This window comes from Electrophorus electricus, chromosome 14, assembly GCF_041902795.1.
Source record: "Electrophorus electricus isolate QZ-2024a chromosome 14, ASM4190279v1, whole genome shotgun sequence".
Classification (NCBI taxonomy): Eukaryota; Metazoa; Chordata; class Actinopteri; order Gymnotiformes; family Gymnotidae; genus Electrophorus; species Electrophorus electricus.
Genome location: NC_137510.1, coordinates 15,723,506 through 15,744,462, shown reverse-complemented (window position 1 = coordinate 15,744,462; position 20,957 = coordinate 15,723,506). Strand labels below are relative to the sequence as shown.

At 38.6% G+C, this 20,957-nt stretch overlaps 1 protein-coding gene across 3 annotated transcripts; it reads left to right on the top strand.

Annotated features, from left to right (window-relative positions):
• Positions 1 to 1,085: 1,085 nt before the first annotated feature.
• On the top strand, positions 1,086 to 20,691 carry rspo1 (R-spondin 1). 3 transcript variants are annotated; one of them, XM_081696897.1, is made up of 6 exons: positions 1,086 to 1,573; positions 5,890 to 6,473; positions 10,074 to 10,265; positions 12,687 to 12,830; positions 14,428 to 14,637; positions 19,208 to 20,691. In XM_081696897.1, the coding sequence occupies exons 2-6, from the start codon at positions 6,377 to 6,379 to the stop codon at positions 19,357 to 19,359; spliced, it is 795 nt and encodes a 264-aa protein (XP_081553023.1). In that variant the 5' UTR covers positions 1,086 to 1,573; positions 5,890 to 6,376; the 3' UTR covers positions 19,360 to 20,691. The 3 variants fall into 3 exon arrangements, with proteins under 3 accessions (XP_081553023.1, XP_026857327.1, XP_026857326.1); XM_027001526.3 differs by having other exon boundaries at positions 1,086 to 1,577; XM_027001525.3 differs by having other exon boundaries at positions 1,086 to 1,577; positions 5,887 to 6,473.
• Positions 20,692 to 20,957: the final 266 nt, after the last annotated feature.

Sequence of the window (20,957 nt, the reverse complement as noted above, 5' to 3'; positions counted from 1 at the left end):
ACAACAATAATAGTAATAACATATTATGAAACACCATACGACTCCTTGCCATGCGAAAGTAACTGATTTGAGTTCCCTGGAGTTGGAAACAGTGCTGTATATTTAATGCTGAGCCAGACCTAGTTAGAACACTTTCTTGTTCTTTATTAGTCAACGGCACGCATCTTCGACGTTGTCCATGAACACGTTGATATTATGGGAGGATTTTCGCAACAGCTTGCTTTTATTATTTGTTATAGACTATTTATTTAATTACGGTCAGATTACCATATCAGGTAACACTTTCGAGCCTCCCACTGATTCCATCATTTTCCGAAAGTTATTTCAGCCTATTTTTGCTGTAGGCTCTTGACGGTTGTCCACTTCGATAATTTAACGCTATAGCTCTATAAGTGTACTTAACTGTACTTAACCTTACATTTCTAAGTGATATATTAAATACGGAACCTGGCCATCCAATATTCTGACTAGTTCGATGATGACGACGAAAGATAACCAGGGAAACAAAACATATTGTGTTTTCCTGGTTGTCGATATTTTACAGTCCGAAGCAAGTGAAGTTTTACGTTCTTACTCTAGCATCACCTAAGCGGTCAATTCTGAGCGTTACTCTTTCACATGCATCGGCGGTATATATAACGGCGTATGTCGGCTATTTAATGCTACATGTAAAGGGGATTTTATATACCTTCCACTGTGTTAACTCTGTTTATATGCTTTCGAGTCCTAAATAATTACAGAAACGTGACCACAAAATGAAAATGATCTGGAAACATGATTAGAGACTAGATGTTCTCAATCTCAGTCGCTTAAAGACTCCAGGAACAGCTGCATATGTTACTTATATGTTTATTTGTTTTTTGGCATGGAAAGTTTAAGTATTTGGAGAGATTGTTGTATTTTGTAGAACAAGTTTAACAGCAAAAGAAACATTTTTAATTATTTTATTTTATTTTATTTACTATTTTCTTATTTTTCGCTTAGAAAGACTACTCCAACGATGACTCCATCACAGGTTTTTCGTCTCTCACCAGTATGTGGTGATGTAGGGGTGGGGCCAGCTCAATAGTTTGCACGCTGAAATTGCACTGGATGGAGTTGGATGCAAACTTCCTGAGACAGAGGCTCGCCGCGCGGAATTGGATGCTGTCCGGGCTTTAAAATTGGATTTATGTGGAACTTACTTGAGCATGAAAGAGAACAGTAAGGAAACCAAGGCCTTTGAGGGTTTGTTGCAGTTGAATGGATCTAACAGTTTATCAAAAATATTTATTTTTAAAGGTTATAATTTTTCACATTTTGCTTTTAATTTTTTGCAAGCCTTCCATAATTGGTTACGGGAATTATATAGGTTAAATGATACCACATTTTGGTGACATAACTCAGAGACCTTGCTGCAAAACGTTTGTCCCATTGTAGCCTAAAGAGACAAGCTGTTGATCCCTGAAGGTGTTTAGTAACACACATTATTTACAAGCCAGCAAGGATACCCACATAAGCTCTACTGAGGTCCTCCACAACACTGAGATAAAATTGGGAGAACTGGGAGAACTGGGAGTCCTAACGGCACATAGTAGGTAGGTTGAATTATTATTATCATTCAGAATGAATTGTTAGTTATTCACATATGTATTTGTATTTGAAGTGAAGTAATATCAGCTTGTTGACGCATAGGACATGTTTTCTTAAACTATTATGCATATTTACTTATTTTTAAACTCAGGGTTTACTAATAGTTTATCTTCTATTGGGTTAATGTAGGCTAACAAATATTTAGCTGTTTATTGGTTTGCGACTCTTTGAATTTCGTGGTGTAATATATCTTTAGATGTCAGATTTAGAATTTAGGCTATTATTATTATTATTATTATTATTATTATTATTATTATTATTATCATTGCACATGCTACTCACATTTTCCCCTTGTTATGAAATCTGCATGCAAACAAAGAAATATGTTCTCACTAATGTTATTAGATATAATGGTATCTATATTTTTACTGCCTAAGTTGGGCTGAAATATAAACGCCTTAAATTCCTCCATCTGAGTCTAAGTAACATCGCATTTGTTTTAGGGCACACTTTTTAATATCTTTGACTAGTTATGGTCTTTCAAAGCCAATGCACATTTAAGGAACAGGCTACTGGGGAGCTTTATTCTGGCACTGTGCACTTGACATTGCTGATCTGTCTGTGGATAAAACAAGCTTTAGGGTAGAGGGCATGCTTATAGCATTCAGCCTGTTGCCTCTCCCTTCCCTGACCTTTGTGAGTGGTGCTTTATACACTGTGGGAGGGACAGTGATGGAGGTTTTCTTTATTTATTACTTTATCAAATGCCTATTTTATGACAGTTTTCTCAGGGACAATTTCTATGACATCTTTTAACTTTTTTAAAAGCAGTATGTTTGTTCAGTATGATCAAAAATATTCTTGTTATTCACAAAATCCAGTCTTTGCAGTTCTCTCAGGAAAGATTGCCATAGGCTATGTAATGGATGTGAGCTGTGAAAAACTGGGATATACTCAGTGAAACAGTGATACAAACAGCTTGGTTCTTTTTGGATGTCTGGCCCTGGAACCCCAGGTTCCAATCCAGATTCCAGCTGCACAGTTCAGCTTTTACGAGAACCAGTTGGTGGTTTTAGGCAAAGAAATTTGAGTGAACGAGCATGAGTGACATGCAATATGTTTAATGAGAGTACTTTCTCATGGCTGTTTATACGTGTTAAGTGAAAGTGTAGAAGTGGAACATGCTCCTGTTCTGACACAAAAGCTGGAAAGGTGGGTGTGACATGAACAGAGCAGTGCCTTTTTAATTCCTTGGCTGATAAAGGCATGTGAGCTAAAAGCAACAGAAGAAGAACTTCAGGATAGACTCACATTTGTTCCACATTCTGGGCACTTTTAGTATACCGCAGGAGCTGAGCCGAACGTCTGTGGGTCCTGTTCAGGGTGTGTGATGGTGCCAGGTGTTTGAGTGTGCAGATGTTACATTTAGAATTTTGTATGGCTTTATGCCCCGATAATATTAGTGGTGTAAGAAATTAAATGGTACTTTATTGTCTGCATCTTACTCTCACAGAACATTAATCAGCAGACCGAGTTTAAACTTATTTATGTACCATGTCTGTAAAACTGCTCTGTTAAATTTATATATCAATTTTCAGTACGTTACATACACCTGCAATGGACTCTTAAACTGTTAAAACAAGGGTCAGCTCTTTTTCACGAGCTGCCCGGAAGAGACAGCAAAGCTTATCAATTGTCTATGTTTTGCTCTGCTTGCTATAGTGTATAGCTTTTAAGTTAGCTTACTCTTGAACATAGAGCAGACCAGACATCCACTTTGCTTTGTTTGGGGCTTTACCGCTGAGTGTGTTTATGGCCTGTTTATTGCTCTACTCTTTTCAATGTTCCGGTTCAACTTGCAGCTGAAATCTTATGGATTACGCAGGGCTATAGGGCTTTTTGATCTATACCATCATATCTGGGTCTCCTGGATAAGTGGGGTGTGCTATATGTCCTCTGGCTTTTTAGGGCTCATTTTATTGCACCTATACAGGGAATGGGGCATTTGTGTTCCCTCTTTGAATAGTGGCAGCTCCCTTTCAGCACTGTTTAAATAATTAATAAATCTAAAGAATTTACAAAGCGGGCAATTCAATCTACCGAGTGTTAGGCGAGGGGTTTCAGTTGCTAGTTTTAGTTTGAGGTCAGGCTAAAAGGAGGATGCATGGAACAGAGAGACGCCTTGGTAATAGATGGAGAAGCAGAGGCACAGGAGAGGTACCTAAGTGCCCCTCAATAAGACGATCACTCATGCACAGACGATGCCTCCTATTGCGCTGTTAGGGCTGCGTTATTAGATCAGCAAAAGGGCTAGACAGCATAACAATTTTAAGTAGATTAGATTAAAGAGATTACAGAAATATCTTTCTATCAGAACAGTACTCATAATCCCACTGTTTAGCTACAACTAACCTCCCTTTTTAAAATTGTCCTGAAAAAGCTTATTCTGAGACTGGAAACTGGGTCAGCTCTGGCATATCCCTGAGTCAGACGTGATACATCTCGCCCAATTAATATTATTTGACTGGGTCAGGCACTGGGACATTTTTGGCTTGTGCTAATAAATATGAGGAAGGTGTTGAAGACATTTGTCTATTATTCATCGTCATAGACCAATAAACTTTACACGGAGAGGCTACATCCTTTGAGGTGGAGCAGAATGAAAGCTAAGCTGTGGAGATAATGTGAGGGTTATAGCCTACTCAAGAGAGCTCATGCTCATTTAAATTGTGGCTGAAGTGAAAGATGGAAACAATCAAGTTACTTTTGTACATCTGTATTGTGTGTCTCTACTGATGTCTGCACATGTGTGAGTGTGTATGTTAACAATCCTTGGCCACACTATCTGTTGTTGGTAATGGGGTGGGGGTTCTAGATTTTCTTAAACATGACTGAATCTAGTGTACTGCTGATTTTTTTTCCCTATTATCAGCTGCATATCTCACATTTTACAGTGTGGCTCTAGGGCTCAGCCTGGTCACCCTGTTGTGTACACTGTGGTAAATCAGTAGACAGTACAACATGTTGCCTATGGCTCTAGTCAGAGCAGGGGTGGGACTCCCCTCTGAGATGTGTTCCTTTTGCAGATGATATATCACACACTGCAATTAAGCACTGTACTGTTTCACATTAATAATGTTTCACAATGACTTGACTTATTTGCACCGGGGTGGGGGTGGGGGTGGGAGTGAAGGGGGTCCCAAATAAACTTTGACGTGTATTTTCATCTGTTGCTTGAAGAAGGCTGTCTGGTCGATCTCAAGATCAATTCAGATTACTTTTCTGTTGGTCTGTAAACTATGCAGATGGAAAGTTATATTTATCTGCTATGTCTGGCCTTTCTCTGTATACTTCAACTTACTTTTCTTCATTACTGAACAATCAGTTAAATAACAGTTTGCTTACTGAAACTTTCTTTACTCAAAGGATAAAAAACATTTAGAAAAATGTGATCTTATCGATGTGACAGCTGGTGATGTGTAGGGAAACAACAGGATTATCTTGAATGAAATTTAATTGTTTGTAAAGCTGTCAGTATTTAGTATATTTTGGTATGCTAGGAATCAGTGCAAGTCTTCTTCACTTTTAAAATGACGCAATAGCCAAAGGGACTGTAGCCTAATATGGCTCTGCTCTTCGAGATGTTTCCAGGCATGAGGTCTCTTTTGCGTAGATTCAGACTAGGCATCAATTTCCATTCAGACTAGGCATAGCAGTTTCTAGAGTCCATTTCTCTTCTTTAAACAAGTGACAATTTGGATGATTTAATGTCTGAACCTTGTGCTGTGATTTTCTTTTCTGACTTCAGAAAAATTTGTCTGTTTTTTCCATTCATCATCTTTCTCAAAAAGGCAGCATGAAGTGCATTAACAAAAAAATATTTGTGGTATTGGGTTATACTTTGGCTGGTAATGACTGGGGAGGATTTAACCTTGGCTGTGATTATCTTGTTCCACTGAAACATGGGTAACAATCAGTACTATCCTAACTACTGAACTGTTCTTAGAGATTATAAGGATGAAGAAAAGCCTACACTGTTATAATATTAATTCATAAGTTGTATTAAAATATATTGCAATGTACTTTACAGTGTGGTCATGGTTTACATTTACCTCATTCTGTTAAAGAATTTTAGTTCATGCAACATGATTTAGTGAAAAGCTAAAAAATGTCTATCTCCCATTGATTAAGCTATTTGGATTTTCTTTTGTTGTACTGACATAACAGTAATTTGAAAGCTCATCTCATTGTGTTTTTCTCTCTCTCCACCCACCCCACCCACCTTCAACTGTCTCCATTTCCCTCTCTCCCCAGCAGGTGTAGAAGTCCAGAACCTCTCCCCATTATTTTTGTACTCCACCTCTTCCTCCTCCCAGCATCCCTAATAAGATACATGCTCCTGGGCAGGGGCTCTCACTCACACCAGGCTCTCCTGGCTGCTGCTGCTGCTGCTATGGGCTACGAGCTCCGTCCAGCTGTGGTCGGCTTTGTGGGTTGAAGGGCTGCTTGCTCTCTGGTGACAGGATCCTCTCACTATGTCTATTCATGCCTGAGCACCACACCACACCACACCACCTTTTCCACATCCTCCTCAGCCTCATTCAGTCATGGCTTGTGTCCTGGACATGTTTGCACTTGTGACTGCTGTAGCCTGTACTCAAGGGAGTGACAGCCACAGCTGGCAGTAGACTGCCCCAGCATCGCAGCAGCTGCAGTGCTCCACCTGCCCCAGCGCGGAAGTAGGGGGCACCCGCCAGATCCGACTGCCTGCGGGGAGACCCAGCGTGGCTGAGCAGCAGGGACTATGCAGCTGGGACTGGTGGCGCTGGCGGCGATCTTCCTCAGCTCCATGGGTCACGGCGACAACCTCAAGGTCTCCAGAGGAAGGAGGCAGAGACAGAGTGAGTCAGGACATCTGTAATGCTAGCACTCATGATCTCTCTCTCATCCTCTTTGTGTTTCTCTTGCTCTCTCTTGCAGTCCATATCTGTCTCTCTCGCTCACTCTTGTCACAAAGTAATTGCATCCACTGGCACGTTTGTTATAAACGTTTCACCGCAGCAGTAAAGATTACACTTATTTTTAACCGTATTGTTTACTCTGAAGTTTCCTTCAAATAATCTTTTTTTTTTCATTTTAATCATTTTCTTTCTTTACCTTTATATTAAGCTTGTATTTATGTGCAATGTGTATTGTTTTAATGCCTTCTCTCTTAAAGATTGAATATCATGTATAGTATTATAACTCAGACAGACATGCTTTTCAGAACATTGTAGCATTGTAAGCTAAAGTATTTGCAAACATACATAAATAGATGTTTATTTCCTGCAAATAAATGATATAAATACCTTTATGGGTACTGTTCTGTTTGAGGAGTAAAGTGATATTAGATGTTTAACAAATGTCAGATTCAAGATACAATAGCTTTTTGTAAGACAGCGTTAATATATACTAATTGCAATTTCTGCTGAGCACTGATTAATGAAAGAATTGGATTTGAAACTATAGCGCACAGCTAAACTGGCATTAACTAGGAATACTAATTGTCCAATTTTAGTTTGTTTGAAAATATTCAGATACTGTTTGCTGGTATTCTGTCAGAAGCCTTTGTTTCAAATAAAACCAAATTCTTTGGAAGTTATAATATGAAATATTTCCAAAATCATCTCCCACACTTCCAGTTTATAATATTATGGTTAGTGTGTGTTGTTCATTTGCATCCATGTCACATAGTAGTTCTTTCTATAAGGAGCAATCTGGAATTTGTATTGTATAAAAGAGCTCCCTCTAGAGAGTACTGTAGCTAACTAAACACTGGAGGCTTCGCTGAGCAGATTTTTACAATTCAGTAACAGTACATACGTATGTATTTGTGACTAGTTTATGACCTGACATGCTTTTTACCATTGTAATCAAAATCAGTGTGATCAATATGCTCATATGACGATGATATTGTTTCTCTGAATCACAGGGTCTTATAATAAGAAATAAATCATAAGGCATAATTAGTAAAAAGTCATCGTTGCTGATCAAAGTCTGCCTAAATTCTTTGAAGACATTACTTTGATATTCTTTCATGAATGTTATGGGCAAAATTTATTCAGATATCTGCTATTTCAGAACATGCTACTGTCAAATTCTTGTACTTGCGGGTAGTTTATAAATGCAATTTAAACAAAAATGTCTAATTTCATTTTGACCAAGCGTATAATTGTGTTTGGATTTCAGATTGCTTTAGAAAGGATAGATTTCCCTGCATCCCAGTATGATGGCACATTGCCTAATGCATTTTGTTACACAGGAATCAAGTAATCAAGTGATCTACCTGACTCATGGTAGCAATGGAAGAGATGAGATGAGATATGTTTTTGTACATTTTATTAGCTTTTAATAGCTAATCTCACAATCGTTTTTCTAACTGAAATTCAAACATGCAAAATTTAAATGTAATATAGACCTAAGGTTAAATAAATATTTTCCCATGTCACCATTTACCATGTTTTCTTAATATATTAGAATTTTTGGGACTAAATGTCCAGTCTTCTTTTTTTTCTTGGGTTTTGTCACTATTATCTAAATGCCATCCAATTTCCACTAATTCATACAGCTATCTTCACTAACACTGTTCCTAGAAAATGTTTTTGTGTGCTTTCTTGGCCAGAACTGACTTTGAGGCCAAAAATGTCTTGGTTGTGATGTTCAGCTAAGCTGAGCTCAATTCCTGTTTTCAGTTTAGGAAAACAGACTGCAGTTCATTTAGCCTATCCTTGTTCATTCCCTCCAGGATGCTTGAGCAACAGCAGAGAGTTGGGGGCAGATTTGTGCCCTAATGTTGCTTTACTCCAATCCTGATCCTTTCACTGTGAGTTGTTCATGAAGGGTACCCGGTCTATGTTCCTATTACTTCCTATTAGGCTCTATGTGAGCTCTTATTCCAACTAGCTTTTCTGTGTGTAGTGTTGGGTTTCCTACTGTTGCATAACGGCCAATGCAAGAGTATTTAGGCCTGTCCATATATCATGCTAGCTTCATATTTGTTGTTTCTGTAGAGAGGATTTTTTCATTTCTCATAACCCCCAGGAATGGGAAGGAATGCAGTGATCAGATGGAGAATGCCTGGGTGCTTGATGACTTCTGCCCCAGAAGTGTAAATGGTTTGGAAGATGTTTATGTTTAGAGTCACTGGTCAAACTCATTTTGATTCACTTTGAGGTAGGGTTCTGTACTAGGTTACATTGGAGGAACAATATGGATCTCCTCTTGTATGTTTTGTTGATAACTGGGCACTTTCTTGTCTGGCCACATGGTTTAATTGATGTCTGTGATTTATGTAATGAACCTGCATAATGAAAAGAGGAAAAATGGCAATGTTTTGTGCAGATGTTCTCCTCTAGCCTGAGGGTCTCTCATGTCAGCTCCATTTCTTCATGTGCACATGACTTTCTTGCCATATGCTGAGAACGAATCTACTATACTCCCCCTGCCTCTACCTCATATACTGCTGTAGAAGAAGGATAAGAATCAGCATAGCATCAAAAGAGTGTTCCAATGGGCTATTAGAATTGAATTACCAGTATGCTTAAAAATGATGTTGTGTTCCACTTGAGCACCCCTGGCACATCTTTGCCTTCAGTTAAATATTACAAGATATAAGATAATGATTTAAGTATATTACAGGATAATGATTTCCTTAGTGTTATTAGTGGTGGTAAGAGGATTGCTGCATTCTCAGCTGCATGCACACATCCCCATGGAATGATACCATGATGCACTGATGGTACAGCATATTTTCAGCAGGACATTTTTAATGCTCTTACCAACTGCTTTATCTCTGTGAGACAGGCTTCACAGATGAATTGCCTTGAGAGTGTGTATGTGTGTATATTTAGAGCTGATACCACATAGGCCCGTAAATCATCATAGATGACCGTGGCTCTGGCAGAGACTAGCCCCAGAAACAGGATATGCACTTTGTACAGAGATGAGCATTTTTCTGCCATAAAACAGAGTGACACTGCAAATGCACATATGTAAGAGGAACAAAGTGGAGAATTTGTGAGTTTCTTTAGCTATAAGTTATATGTGAGTTTATAAATAGAAGTCCCTCTGTATCTCTTATCTCCATGAGCAGGCTAATTGTATTACTGATGGTGCTGTGATGCCCAAATCATCCCACATCCCTCTATAACGGAAATGCCTTCTAGTAAAAATCTGTTGAGGATCTCATACAGTGAGATTAAACATTGTGAGAACATTAGAACAATATTGCTCAGCATGCTTTTAGTTGAACTAGAAGCAAATATTAAACTCATTTTGTTTAATAGCTTTGTAGCCTAAAGCATCTTTAAGATAAAAGTCTTTCAGGGAGTGTTAAGTAAGTCTTATTTTTTGAATGAGTCATACTGATGCCATTGGAGCATCATTTCCACATATTCTTTTATTGATGCTTATAATATTTGGTCTTCTGCTTCTTTCTTGTGTCCCTTACTGTGTCCCAACAGCAAGCACGGATGGACCGGCATCTTGCTCCAGTGGCTGTGAAAGCTGCTCAGAATACAATGGATGCACAAAATGCCGTCCACGCCTTTTTATCCTTTTGGAGAGGAATGACATTCGTCAGACAGGGGTGTGCCTCGCCACCTGTCCTGTAGGATATTATGGCATTCGAAATCGTGATGTGAACAGGTGCACACGTGAGTATTGGTGGATGGGAAACGGCATTGTAACATGCTTAAAAAAAATTAGTAATCAAAGCAGGTTTTAAACTTGACGGCTCCACCTGGAACTGAATTCTTGGTTCCCCCTATTTTCCTACAAATGAGCAAATGGAACTACTAATGTTAGTGGACCTGATAGATTTTGTTTCTGAACAACTGTTCAGTTGGCCCTTTCTTTAGCATGTGCTCTATAGGTTTCTTTGATGATGTGAAAATAGGGAAACATTCACTGCATGTATTTATTGTTTATTTTAAGAACTCCATCAGTACTAGTAAACCAATGCAGCTTGTCCAGCCAAGCCAATGATCTGTTTTCTTTTACTTTGTGTGTAAAAAACAGGATCCCGGGGGGGGGGGGGGGGTAAAGGAAAACATTGGTCCTACACTGTTTGTTTCTTTAAAGAGGGCTACATTATAGCTTTGGTCAGTAAATGCAGTGTTTATGATAATCATAACTCATAAGTTGCTTATATACTAAATTATTATCTACATTTTAAAGGGATTTCCATTTCATCTCATGTATGTGTACTGAATATGAATGCACTGAGGTCTATGATACCAACAGGTGTGAACATTTTAGTGTAATTAAAAGAATGATCTGGGAAAATCCTGAATAAACAGTTGCACAGTGTCTATTATGAGCTGGTTGAGGGTATCTTGTTATGGAAAAGAATTATTTATCTTTAGCATTTTCCTACTTTGATCCAAGGGAGCTTTTCCAGTTGTAAATTGAATGGGCCTTTCCTTTTTGATGTAGGAGCACTTTTTGATAGCCAATTACTGTGAACTGCACCTTGGACTCATTATATATTGTTACAGGAAGAAAATGACTTTTGTTTTGCGGGATACACTCTTGCATCACATCACTTAATACCTCTCAGATGTTGAGGTGATTCAGATCTTTTCTAAATGATCATTAAAGGTAATCTTAATACAGACATAACAGGGAAGCTATTTCCCTGTGGTGTTTATTTTTCACAAGCAAAGCCAGTCTTTTTGAAGTTTAACATTGTTGATAGCCTGTCTCCTTAGTAGTGCTATGTACTGACAGGGACCCATTTGACAGAACAATTGCCCTTGTTATCAGCAGTAAGAGTTGGTGTTTCCACAGATGTGGACCTGTCCAGGCTATTGTAGCTTTACTATACATAATATTTAATATTCATAATAACATTTGTGCTGCCTTAAACTGATGTAAGAGGACAAAGGAAGGGAAACGTGAGCTAATGAATGGGAAATGAGTATTCAATATTCACTATTGTGTGTTGTTGTGTGTTGTCTCTGCTCCAGTGGCTCACTCACTGCAGTCATTCAATTGGTCTCTTGCATTTGATTCATCTCCGTATTTCCAACATGTCTAGTTAACAACATTTATCTTAGATTAAAGGTACATTTGCAGATGCTTGAGTTCAAATATATTCTCTCCAAACATTAGAAATGTCAAATTTACTTGTTAAGTATTTTAATATAGTAATTGAGAGCAGAGGTTATAATAAAAACCATGAACCAAGAATTCTCCAAATCCCTCTCGTGTCTTTGGCTCAGGCCCAGCTGGAGTAGATAAGAATGTGTAACTGCCTCAAAGGTGTCTACTCAAAATGGGTTTTTTTGACAGGTTCCCATGCTGCAAACTAGATTTTCTTCCCCGTATCCCCCTTTATCATGACCTTCTCAATGGAAACATGTTTAAATCTTGCCTGAAACAGATACTGTCGAGACCCCATCTATAAATTCAGGCATTTAGATTAATGTATGAAACATTATGTGACATGATCCAAAATGCAAAGAAATGAATTGGCTCTGTTTTAAGTGCAGAATTAATGATGTTGGGGTTTAGGGTGGGGAAGCATATTCCAGTAGTCTTGTTGGTAGGTGTTTGTTATTCATTCTGTCAACATGTAGAGCTGTCTCTAATTTAAAGTAGTTTGATTGGGGTTTTTTTTTGAAAGAAGATGCTAAACTTGTAATGAGCTAGAGGTGTGTGAAAACGCATACAGCTCTGACGTGCAGGTCTCTTGGACTGGGCCTGCTGCTTTTAAAGGGTGACTGGATAGGAAGCTGCAGGTAGAGGTCAACACATGGTTTTAAAAGGTTTTGGATGTTATTTATGGTATACTTTAATGCCTGTATATGTGGTCTCCCTTGATGATTGTAGTTTCCTCCTCTACCAATAAATCTCCAAAGAGCGTTTACTCAGCTTGCAAAGTTCACTTAAAAATGTTCATGACTCACCTTCCCTAACTTCTTCTAAGTAAGGTCAGCCATATACATTTTGAATCTGTTTTACTCTAATCATAGAAAATGGATAGTGTTGAATAGTGTAAATTCACTGACAGCATTAAGTTCAGCAAATGATGAAAGGCACTACCACAACCATCTTTTTTTTCTTTCTTCCAGAATGCAAGATCGAAAACTGTGTAGACTGCTTTAGTCGAACATTTTGTGCAAAATGTAAGGAAGGTTTATATTCACACAGTGGCCGGTGTTACCACAGCTGCCCAGAAGGCTTAAGTACCATCAACAGCACAATGGAATGTGCAGGTGAGCGACCTTATATTTCCCAAACTTGTGCATGATGACAATAAGGAAACGCTACATGTGGAACACTGTGTTACTAGTGATACTCTTGACATATTTTATGTTATATATTACATTGACTTGTATTATATTACATTGACTTGCATTATGTTATAGTATAAATATATCAGCTGCTGCCAACAGATACCTTGCAATATTTGTATACTATAAGAGTTGCTACTACTTGGTAAACATTTTCATTTACTCTCTATATTACTGTTTTATCATGTATTTTATCTGAATCTTAAAACACTACTGTTAACTTCATGCTGTTTCATATAAAAGGACAATCTACACCATTGGTTATCTAGAAAAGGAAGACTCATTTTATATTGGTATTATATAATATATTAAAAAAAACAAAAAACAGGCTAGGTCCAATGCCAGTAAAGACAAATGGCTAGGCAGACCAAACTGACAAGGGATAGGCAAAAAGTAAAAAAAAAAAATACAACAAGAAGAGATAAGTACAAACAACACCATCTTGGAAATGCTAGAAAAATGCTGAGCAAGACTTTGTGAAACAAAAGTAAAACAGGCAGGTATAAATACTGTACACAGAGATATTAGGGACATTAGACACAGACAAACTTAATAAAGAGGGCATTGGGAATGAACAGGAGGATTATGAGAATGTAGTCCACTGGAGGTAGGCTGGAGGCTACATGTGGATGCAGCCTTGAAAGCTTTAATATTAGTTCTTTGAAAAATCAAGATTGGTACCTGTTAAAAATATGGGATTCTGTTTCCAAACACAAGTATTAATTGCAGCATTCACAGAGCAATAGAGGAAACTTGCAGGGATACAGGGCCTTGTTTCATTACTGTTTTATCTTGGGCTTCTCAGTCACTAGAGAGAGGAACACTAGAGAGAGCACTGCTGGATGAGATGAACTTAATTTGTTTTGAAAATAAGCCAGAAAAACACAGTGCTAATGACATGGCTGCTCTTGCTCCTCTAAGCAGTCGGCCTTTAAATTAGGAGTCTCAGCCTCCAAGGCATTACTCTCTTACCTTTATCAACAGTCAGGGCAGCACATATTGTCATATTTTTCTCTGTATGTTGCTGTCTTTGGCAACATCAAGTTCCTTCACCTTTTCTGCTACACACACACACACACACACACACACACACACACACACACACACACACACACACACACACACACACACTCACACACACACACACACACAAAACACTTCCAGATATTCAAGAATACCCCAAAAAGTACAAAAAATAAAATGATGAAATTCAGTCTATAATTGAAAACAGCCCATGCCACATGGAAATCAAGATTGAGGCTTGAGAATGTGTCAATGTTGGACAAAAATGGAGTTCACCACATATAATAAAAGTGCTGTGCTTTTTAGTGTAGAGAAATAAGAAAAATATTGATGCTGGACATCACAACCATCATACACCCCTTACAGTTCACAGATATGTTTGTTTAACTCTTGATCTGCACCTCAGACACTGAATCAGTGTGATCTTGGAAATAAAAGTTTTTTCGCACTGAAGAACAAGCTGTTTTGTTCAGCTTTACTCTTTTGCTCATTGCAGTACAATGTGAGCTGGGTGAATGGAGTCAGTGGGGCCCTTGCATGAAGAAAAACAAAATCTGTGGTTTCAAAAAGGGCAACCAGAGCCGCAGGAGGCAGCCCATGCAGGCTCCTAGCCCAGCCACTGTCACTGGGGCTGCGTCCTCCACCTGTGCTCCTGAGACTGAGATCCAGAGGTGCAGCTTGCCAAAGAGGATCCCATGTGGAAAAGGTATGATGGGGCAGAGGGCCACGGGGCATAGAGGGGTCACCTTGGAGGTGATGATGGCTTATGTGAAAAGGTAGGCCTGGATGTTGTTTTTGAACTTGGACATATTTGTGGGCATTTGCAGTAAAGCAAATATTTACTCAGTGGAACAGTAATGAGGTAGATGGATATCTGCTTATGGAGAACCTATGCCACCACCCCATGGTCATGTATGTATTCCCAGCTAATCTTCCATGGCTCTCCTTACACGTCCATATGGGCACAGCAGCTAGAAGCCAAGTTAGATTTGTTTTTGTAGTTTAAGGTGCCATAATTGGGTTATATTATATTGAAATAATCTGTAAACATGAGCGATAAACAACCAGCAGCAATTATCAGTATAATAACCTGCACTTGGTCTATATATATTAGATTTAAATAAACCCATTTCTGAAATTCAACTTGCATTTTAGAACCTAACTATATTTCAGGCATTTGCTATCATATATCTCATTACCACAACTTATTATGGAGTTCCGTGAAAAATGTTCATTGGCCAGTTTGCTGTAGTAACTAAAATGTCTTGGGCACTACATTGAGTTTATTAGATTTAATGATTTATATCAGGGATATCATGTTTGGCCAGCTTGTTTTCAAGAAAACTTAAATTTTCTTCCTTGCTTATAAAGTGGTCCTTGTGAAACATTTGAACTCTAATTGCATTAAGGTCCATGCTTGGGAGAGCTCCCAACCTTGTGAGGAGATTATTCAGGCTCCAAGTGCAAAGGGTGGCCATTTTATGCAATTGCACTTGAGATTGCTGTTCCAAATTTTTGCTTTTGTTCCTCTCTTGTTCACATTATCTGTTCTGTAGTGATTAGCATTGCAGTGGTCCCATTTCCTGAGTGCAGTTCTGCTCACGCCACCCTACACACAGCAGGGAGCTTTGCAGGAGCCTCTGTGAAGTTTTTTTATTTTTATTTTAGCTTGACCCCTCATTAACTCACAACGTCTGTCTGAATACTGCTGCACATGTACCCCTTTCAGTGCTAGATGATGCTTGCAACATGCCCTTCATAAAGTTGTTAAAGATGACATTGAGTGAACAGCAATTAAGAAAAAAAGCGTATTACATAATTATTACCTAATTATGAAAAAATAATTTACATAATTCAAGCACCACATTTTCATCCCATGAAGTTTTTACTCTTTTTTAAACTTTTGTTTCAAGTCCACTGAGACGTGTGTTCTTCTTTGGCGAGAAGCGGGTTCTCTGCTAGGCTGTATGTGACAGAACAATCTGAAAAATGAGGGGCCCATTATACTGTACTGAACCTGCATTTTGGAAAGAATTCCAAACCTGGATCTAAATAACATAAATTATAAACTACCTCATAAAAGTTTGATACTGCCTTCCAAATGTGTGTGTTTGCTGAACAATTTAGAAAAATCCAGACCTAAAGCTCTGATGCGACATGTTAATGGGAAGCTGCGTTTATTATTTGCCTCTGCTTTTTATAGTCATAGTAGGAATGTGAGAAAGATCATCCTCTGTTGGAAATGCATATGTATGTCTAAGTGCTGGGTACCTTGATCTCACTGTCACCTTTTCCCTCCATATGTGTAAATGTACATTTTGTGCTAAATTAGCAAGGCTGTAAATGCATCTGCTGCAATTGTCCAACTAGGCTGCTGTAAAAATCACAGGGGGCAGTGCTTGTATAACACCAGTGATTTACTGCTCTGCAGATCTCATGCTTTGTGTCAATTTGGCTGAGTTCTTGCTATTTTTTCCTCACCTCCCTCTTCATAGAGCTTAATAGATAGGTTTGTACGAAAACAAATTTGCTGAACGTGTGATTGCCTTTGTCTGGCCGCTGTGTTTAGGTTGGGTTGAGGAGAGTTGTAATCACTGCTGTCATAAATGAATGGAGCCTGGCCCCGGACCCATTAGCGATCTATCAGAGGTGAGCTAATGAGGGCACTCCGCTGTGAGCACGAGGGCAGGCTTCCTCTCCCCCTGAGTGATAGGGGGCCTTGCTCTTTTTAAACTCACTCTAGCCTGTGAATCATCATTATGAGAGCCTCAAAATGAAGGCATATTGTGAATTTGTAACTAAATTCCTTTTGCAAGTTGGAGTGTTTTATACAGAGCAAACAGTAATACAGTACAGACCCTTGGGAAATAGTGGGGTCTGGATGTCTCCAGGTATTGTCTCATTGACAGACTTGTGATTTAACATCTTACATTTAGCTAGAGACTGTCCAGGATAGTAGCTCAAATACATTAAAACCCACATCAGAACTTCTTATTCAGTCTTGTGCCAGGCCCTTGTTAAATGCACTTAAGGAATTCAAATTATTACACATGTTGTTGCAGGAGTCAAACTCAATTAAAAGTTCAATATTTAGAATTGTTCTGCCAAAATCATCATAAAAGGGCACACACTGAGCTTTTCCTCGCTTTAATGTTCTCTTCTTATCAACAAATTATAGATGTTAAAGGTTATATTCATAGTTTATAAAAATGTTTTAGAACATTTTCATGCACACAAGGCATGTTTGTAAACATGGAATTTATTCTAGCAGGCAAAATTGTTTGAGAATTCTGAGATTTTGAGATTTTGATACAACTTTCTTTAGTGTTCATGCCTCTCTTTTAAAAGTGGTACTCACCGTCACAGATTTTGTACATTTTTTTGTTTTTGTTGTTTTTGTCTTCATAAATATATGTTCACGATAGAACATTTACAATCTTTATTGAAGAAAGAGACTGAATAAGATCCTGGAACATTTTTACTTAGGCTGTAGTTACTGAGTAGTGTATCAATTGTATGTATGTCAGATTTCTAAGTGTAAATTCCAAACAGTTTAACACTGTTTTAATATTGCATTATCATCAAGCTGTTAATACAGGTCAAACTCCGAAACAGAGCATAGAGTGACACACTCAATCAAACAAGCATCAGTACCCCCTTAACCAGAATTGGCCAAATCTATTACAGGCTTGATCTAGAGAGAGAAATACTCATAGAGCAGTGAAACTTAATCTCTGAGTTATTTCTTGCACCCCTTCACTGAAACCTGATCATAGGCGACTCTGAAAATAAGCCTTTATAGAAAAGATATCTTGAAAAAAGATCCACTGAACACAAGAACTAGAACTATTGCATCTGTGATTAGTATTCTCAGATTTTCTGGCCAGTAATCAATTGCATTAATTGCATGCATAAGATATTGAATCTTAACCTGTATTTACATCCCTGGTCATGCCATGCTGAGTTTCAGCCAAGGGTTAAATGTTTTATAGGCACAATGGTAATCTTGCATTTCGACAAAAATGACATCACCATCATGTTACTCTAGATATATTTGGCAGCTTTTCACTTGATCCAATAGGTTTTTTTTTTGCGCGTGTGTGTGTGTGTGTGTGTGTGTGTGTGTGTGTGTGTGTGTGTGTGTGTGTGTGTGTGTGTGTAAACCATGTCGCCTTCAAGGTCGGCAGACTGCTACCAAGACACAGAACAGATGAGATTTCTTTTTTGGGGTGGGGTTTGGTGGGGGGGAAGGGGAGTCAAAGGACTATAAAGCTTTAAGGTGAACAGAGCGCCAGTGTGAGCAGTGCAGAGTCGCCGTAAGGCTCATGTCATCAAACACGAAGCAAATGCTCTCCAGCCCCATATGAGTGTTGACTCTGTTTCCAGGAAACTGAGACTCACAACACCAACTTCATAACAAACCTCAGACAGCATGGAGGGCCTCACTCCTTACAGTAGTGCTGGTGAGACTGGAGAGAAATGGACCAGCCTGTGTTCCTTTCCCCTTGTTTTTGAGAGTTCTATGGCTGAAGTTTCAGTGAGCGTGCTTTGGGCCTGACCAGCCTGGTTAATGTATTGCATCTTACACATAACTCTGATTCTAAATGTTGTATTGATATGTAAAGCAGCACTAGTCCAGGACCAGCTGACTATTTGGAGTTATCATATTCTGGCCTTCTCACGTTCATGCTTGGCGGTATTTCTCTCTCTGACCCCAGGTCTTTGAAAGCCTCTCTAATGGATGTTTGTACTGATGAAGTGGTTATGCACTTAAAATAAGTGACAGACACATACACACAAAGAGGTTAGTTGTGAGAGGAGAGCTTTTGGAAGAGCGACTCACCTCAGCCAGCTTCAGTGTTTATAAAGACCATTATGTTCCTGCTAGCTTTGTCTCCTTGAGTGTTGAGACTTCTCCAGCCCTGGGCGTCAACCTTCACGAGGCCTTGATTATTAATGTCTGAGCCACAGTTATGGCATACGGAGGACTGGTGTGTGTTGCCTGTCATCATCAGACTGTGCTGCATTGCATCATTATGGCATTCACAAACAACTCTGCACTCTTACTTTAGAAATAATGACTATGAAAGCAAGAAGCTTTTAATTTCTAAAAAACAATGTCACAATCTAATCCCAGCTGCATTGTTATTTAATCCCATTTTTGAATTACAAAGATGAATTTAGTCTCATGTTTGAAATACCTATAGTTCTTCAAACTAAACATAGGTAGTGAGCCACAAGCATTCTAAAGGTATGAATTTCCTTGTCTTGTTCAGGAGAAAAGGGTCCTCCAAAGAACCGAGGAGCATCAAATGGCAAAAGCCGTGGCCGAGACTCCAAGGAGAGTGGCAAAGGGGGTGGCAAGAGGAAAAATACCCATAGCCCAGCAAGCACTATTAGACCCACTACAACAAGCACCACGACTTAGCCTTGCAGCAGCAGCGGGCGGGGCTACAGACCAGGAACAGCGTCGAGCGCCCCCAGATGACTGCCGGGTTTCTCCATTCAACAGGGACAGTGTCAAAGTGATGCTGAAGAGGAACAACGCTGCTGATTATTGATGGAAATGCTGAAAGAGAACTGGAGGACTACTGCAATAAATAATGATGTCTATGTACTGTATACATCTAGGCAAGGAGTAGCAAGAAGGCATTTTGGTTGTGCAGTTGGAAGCACTTTTGAAAGGCCGTGCTTGTGAAAGGTCGGCCCTCCGTCCATGTGCCCGTAAGGAAGGTTTAGTGGGTGAAATGTTTTGATCCCGCTCTTGTATCTAACTGAAGCGTCTTCCTCCTCATGTTTAACAGTCAATTTCTGTTGGCATGTTTTCCTTATGACAAACAATTCGTTTTCCTACTCCGGTGTTGGCTGTGTTTACTTTTGGAATAAGTACGGAACAAAAGTAGGCATGGGAAAAATCAACACTATCAAGACACTTTAGTTTTTTATTTCTATTTTATGATGAAACAAAAAAAGTCACTGGAACTAATGAGTGGTTTAGTGAAAGAGAAGAACAAAGCTTTTATCATTGTTGTGACAGTCTGATTCAAAATCAGTTGAAACATTCATCATCAGTCAGACAAGTTTTCTATTTCAGTTCACTCTGGCTACCTATATTTACTGGCCAATCAAACTAAAACACAGTAATCTGCAAAGTAACGACAGAATGTAAAAGGTATGTTTGAGAAATATGTGATCTATGCTTGAGTTTGTGTGTCTTTGTTTATGTCTTTGTTTTCATAGGTTCAGGAGGAAAAGAGATGAAGCTCGTTTGAATGTTCAGAATGATTTGTGAGGAAATGCAGATGTACATGTGACCAGGCCAGAGAAAAAGGATACATTGCAGCAGCACAGATAGGCTTCATATAAAGTACAGCAATCTACATACTATATGGCGGGACAGTTATTTTACCTATATGTTTGCAACAGGGTCAGATATATTTAGCAAGTAATCCATAACATCCAGCAGTATACAGCAGTTGCAGAGAATACATCATTCTATCATACATCATTCTATCATACAAGTGATGCAATAGGACTTTCATTGACTTTTTTGTAGCATTTTCTTGGTCTTTTTGCTTAACACAAAAATATTTGCTTCCTTAGTAGATTTTCATAATGGACATTTGTGATGAGGATTCTAACGCTGAAATTGTCATCTTCAGTTATATTGATCCTGATTACTTCATTAATACAATATTCTTTGTTATTGTATATTTTATTATTTGAAACTCATGCATAAAATAAAATTACTTGTCATCTACTCACATTGCATTGCTACATTCATTTACATGTTCTCTGTAACACTTTTACATTTATTTTAAATTTTAGTTTAGTTTAATTTTATTGTAATTTTTATCATTCATTTGATTTTACAAAAGAGGTCTCATTATTAACATTTACCTGAAACAAAGAGGATAATTTGTGGAGCACTCTGTAGAGCAGTTGAATCCAAATTCAGGAGTCATTAGGCTAGGATATGCAGGCCTGTTTTTAATAAAAGTGCAGGAAGTGTCCCACCAGTGATGA